This window comes from Lolium perenne, chromosome 5, assembly GCF_019359855.2.
Source record: "Lolium perenne isolate Kyuss_39 chromosome 5, Kyuss_2.0, whole genome shotgun sequence".
Taxonomy (NCBI): domain Eukaryota; kingdom Viridiplantae; phylum Streptophyta; class Magnoliopsida; order Poales; family Poaceae; genus Lolium; species Lolium perenne.
Genome location: NC_067248.2, coordinates 178,496,445 through 178,501,041, shown reverse-complemented (window position 1 = coordinate 178,501,041; position 4,597 = coordinate 178,496,445). Strand labels below are relative to the sequence as shown.

Genomic DNA, 4,597 nt, shown 5'->3' with positions numbered 1-4,597 from the left:
CTCCTATTCGAAGTGATGGGCTTCGTCCCTCCGCCTCAATCTGCTCTCTTTGGGAGCCTCGCTTTGGGCATGCCTCTTTGGTAGTGTCTTGTGGATCACCCTGTGACCTCTCGCTGGTGTTGCAGCCCCCTCGCAGCGTCGGCCTGGCTGCTTTTACACGGTTCTCTATGGTAGCTGATGTCCTCCCTAGAGTCTTGGGGGGATTTGCTAGGTCGGCGTCTGGTCGTAGCCCTTGCCGGTGTGCTTATCCCAATGCCAGGGGATGATGTTGTGCTCTAGGTCTGGACCTAGCTCGAGCTCGGTGGCTCTTGGGTCTGGGTGAAAACTTTGCAGGACCTGTTGTCTCTGCCGGCGACGAAGACGCACTCTAGCGCCATTCACCTTCTTGGAGGCATCGCCGCAACCCCCCCCCCCCCCCCTTTGGCTCCTCAAGCTCTATTAGGTGGTCGGCCCGTAGTTGAGTTCCCCATGGATTGCACTCTTGGTGCGGTGGAGGTTTTGTTGGTGCGGACATGGTCATACTCCCTTTTCATGGTTCAAGTTGGCGTCTGGCGGGTTTGATGTTACTTGTGTTGTTTTCTGTTTTGTGTTTGATTTATGTTTTGCGCGTGTGTTGTAATTTCTGGTGTAACTTCTAATTGGTTGATGGGTTCGCTAATTCAAAACCGGACTCACCCCCGTCGAGTCTTCCGTCTAAAAAAATCAAACACTGGTAGAAGAAACACAGGAAGAAGGAGCAGAAGAGCACGCACGCTCGCTTGGCAAGTCAACCCAAACAAACCCAAGCATGGCGTCCGTCGACGCAGGCGGCGAGGTGCGGCACTGGAGCGCGGAGGTCAACGCCGTCTCCCTCCATGTCGCGGAGCAGGGTCCCGCGGCCGGCCAGGCGGTGCTCCTTCTCCACGGCTTCCCGGAGCTGTGGCTCTCGTGGCGCCACTAGATGGCCGCCCTCGCGGCCCGCGGCTTCCGCGCCCTCGCCCCCGACCTCCGCGGCTACGGTGACTCCTCTGCCCCCACGGACCCCGCCGCCTACACCATCCTCCACCTCGTCGGCGACGCAGTCGCGCTCCTCGACCACCTCCGCCTCCCCAAGGTGCGCCATTTTCTAGTTTATCTGTTTCTTGGCCACTGCGAGTGTGACACTGAGTCCGACTTGGTGCGCGGCCGCGCCGGCGCAGGTGTTTGTGGTGGGCCATGACTGGGGCGCGCAGGTGGCGTGGCATCTTTGCCTGCTCCGGCCGGACCGGGTGCGCGCCGTCGTCGGCCTCGGGGTGCCCTACTTCCCCCGCGCCCCTCGACCTATGGCGGAGCTCTTCGCGGCGCGCGGCGATGGGTTCTACATCACGCAGTTTCAGGTTCCAATTGTGATCCTTGCTATGTCTGCCTCCTGTTCTTGTGTTTTAGTTTCAGCATCCAATCTTCTGCTTAAATTTAGAGTGCACGTGTTGTGTGAAATGGAAGTTTTTTGCAGTTGCAGACTTTGCTGAAAGAAAATGTGCTTATAAAAAGTTTGAAGCAGATGACGATTCGAGGGGGCTAATTGGTTGATGAACCTTTTAAATTTTGTGCTCAGTGGCTAAGAAGACACAGTGAAGAAACTTCAATTTAGCAAGTGACAGTCTATAATCCAAATTATGATCCTCTTTGTTTTCTGAAAACTAGAACAGTGCATCATCTGCTAAGATTTTTTTTTTTTGGAAAACTAACAGTAGTAGGATTAGAGATTCTATAATCAGTAGTCAGATTAGACAGTCTATAATTAATAGTAGGATTAGAGATTCTATATTCAGGACACAGATACTAAGTTGGTTATCTTTGGCTTCCGCAATATAAACAACTCAAAAACAAAATAATTATAGCTTCGCATATCTTTTACCTTGCGTTTGTAGCCATGGTTTGTGTTTATCACCATATAGCTGTTGCAAAATGACAAGTTTATTTATTTCAACATCATATCTGCAGGAGCCTGGAAGAGCTGAAAAGGCATTTGCTCGCTACGACGTCGTGACTGTCCTAAAGAAGTTCTACTCAATTGAATTAGATGACCTCGCCGCTCCTCCTGGAGTAGAGATCATAGACTTCTTCCAGGAATCATCATCCCCACTTCCGTGGATGACTGACAAAGAACTAGGCCAGTACGCCGAGAAGTTTCAGAAGTCTGGCTTCACCGGGCCACTCAACTACTACCGCATGATGGACACGTAGATTCATTAACCTCATTCCACACTTTCTGTTCGATGTAGATCCGCACTAATCCATGTGAAACACAGGAATTGGAGGCTTACTGCTCCGTGGCACGACGCGAAGATCACGGTGCCTGCGAAGTTCATCGTGGGTGAGAAGGACATCGGCATGGAGTCCTTTGGAACCAAGCACTACATCGAGAGCGGGGGTTTCAAGTCCAATGTTCCAGACCTTGAAGTTGCCATCATTGAAGGACACCATTTCCTCCAGCAAGAGCAGGCCGAGAGAGTGAACGCTGAGATACTGTCCTTCCTCGACAAGTTCACTGAGAACTGAGTAAGCAGATGACGTGCACCTGAGCTGGTTTTACATCTGTGAGTGCTACCTTTCTGTTGTAAAAAAACGCAAAGCTCTTAGAGCCATGAACTCGAATAAATGTTGCCATTTGTTTTTTTTCGAATCAAGGCAAAGGATTTGCCATTTTTATTGAATAAGAAGAAGTTTTTAGAAGTTTTACAAGCCCCGTCCTGGCCAAAGATAGCCATTTGTTGACTTGAAAAGAATATTATGTGAACTGTTCAGCAGATGAAATACTGAATAAAGCAAGGTTCTGATGCAAAACAGAGGGTCTCACATAGGGCTACTTTGGAAGACCAATTCGATGTGCAATGTTTCTGAACAGAGGTTCAGAGATCTTCAGCTGAAAATGGACACACTTCACAGTAGCATTTGCTGCCGTCAGTAGGATACTGAAAATTGGCATATCTGTTCATCATTCCTAGAGACGGGCCAATTCCATGATTCCGCACTGCATGGAAACAACTAAAGAAAGAGATCTAATTAATGAATCAAATTTTGTATATACCAAACAAGTTGCCCATACATGGTGAAGAGTTTACATGTTTTATTTGAGGCATGCATGAAGAATACATCATTGCCAGCATCTAATTCTAGCCATGAATCTCGCCTTCCTCCAAATGTTCCTGGAAGCTCTGACAATGACAGTGACAATGCTGCTGCTCCTCGATACCGTAGTCGTCAAATAATGGATCAGATAATATCATGTATTCAATTGTGTTTAGCATACTAAATATTAGTATATTACAGAGCTTAGACGCATTCTTTGAGGCATCAAAGACCATATCAAGTTATCAACTACAGTACTTCTCGAAAAAAAAAACTGTTAAGAACAACACATCAAGTGTGAGTATATAAATTTTTTGCAACATGAGATCAGAACCTGTTCCGGCATCGAGTTCTTTGGAACCAAGCGCTATATCGAGGGCAGGGGTTTCAAGTCCAATGTTCCAGATTGCCATCATCGAAGGACATCACTTCTTCCAGCAAGAGCAGGCCGACAGAGTGAACACTGAGATATTGTCAGTCCTGAACAAGTTTACCGAGAACTGAATAAGCAGATGATCTGCAAGCGAGCTGGTTTTAGATCTGACAGTGCCACTTTTTCGGAACTGAAAGGAAAAGCTACTCGAATAAATGTGAGAGCTGAAAATAGCCATGTTTGACCTGGAAAGAATAAAAGAGCGTGTAAAATATGTGAAACGTTCAGAAGATGGAATATACTTACTGAATAAAGGAAGGTCTCGATCAGGTGTACCAAAACAGAGAACCTCTCATAGGTATAGGGCTACTGTGGAAGACGAATTTGATGTGTAATAATGCAGGTGGAGATACTAGTTGCTGAACATACTATGTTCAGAGATCTTAGCTGAACATGGACAGTTTGTTAGTACTTTGTACAGTATTGAAGGAAGATGCCAGTTTAACTTGATGATGCACATACGATTAGCATCTACGCACTGCAAACAAGTATAACAAAGAGATCTAATTAACGAATGAAATTCCATATATTCAATCACGTTTACACATACATGGTGCAGAGTTTACAAGCCTTCTCAGAGGCATGAAGAATACCAACATCTAATTTTAGCCAAGAAGTGAAGCTTCCTACTATGACAATGCTGCTGCTCCTGGACGCCGCAGTCGTCAAATAATCGATCAGACAATATCATGTATTCAATCGCGTTTGGCATACACATTACAGAGCTTATTACACGCCTTCTCTGAGGCAACAAAGAACATATCAACTACTTTTCGAATAGAAAGAAAGCAGGCAAAAACAGACATGGAGTGTCAGTATCTAAAATTCTTGCAACGCAAGATCAGAAGCGTATCTCGCCTTCCTCCAAGTCGCCAAGAATCTGCTCCTCATCGCCGTCGTCCTTGAGGAATAGCCCAAGCCGGGGCAGCAAGGTGTAGGGGATGGCCCTGTGGTAGTCGTACTCGACAATGCCGAGACTGTTGAGGAGCATCGGGTGTATGGTCTCGGTGGTCATATGCCTGGGCATCCTCTCCGTCCGAAGCACGTCCTGACGGGCCTTCTCCCTCGCCCTGC

General features: G+C 47.3%; 1 protein-coding gene across 1 annotated transcript; it reads left to right on the top strand.

The window, feature by feature from the left end:
- Positions 1–719: 719 nt before the first annotated feature.
- Positions 720–2,805, top strand: LOC127300775 (epoxide hydrolase 3). Its single transcript, XM_051330946.2, has 4 exons — positions 720–1,093; positions 1,179–1,355; positions 1,963–2,201; positions 2,271–2,805. Exons 1-4 carry the CDS (start codon positions 941–943, stop codon positions 2,518–2,520), a joined length of 819 nt encoding a protein of 272 aa, XP_051186906.1. The 5' UTR covers positions 720–940; the 3' UTR covers positions 2,521–2,805.
- The last annotated feature ends 1,792 nt before the right edge of the window (positions 2,806–4,597 follow it).

What these genes read in the sequence shown, in the direction of transcription:
- LOC127300775 (XM_051330946.2), top strand. Translation starts at nt 941, where the DNA reads ATGGCCGCCCTCGCGGCCCGCGGCTTCCGCGCCCTCGCCCCCGACCTC. An exon ending in TCTACATCACGCAGTTTCAG is followed by an intron (nt 1,356 to 1,962) that starts GTTCCAATTGTG and finishes TCATATCTGCAG; the next exon opens with GAGCCTGGAAGAGCTGAAAA. An exon ending in TACTACCGCATGATGGACAC is followed by an intron (nt 2,202 to 2,270) that starts GTAGATTCATTA and finishes TGTGAAACACAG; the next exon opens with GAATTGGAGGCTTACTGCTC.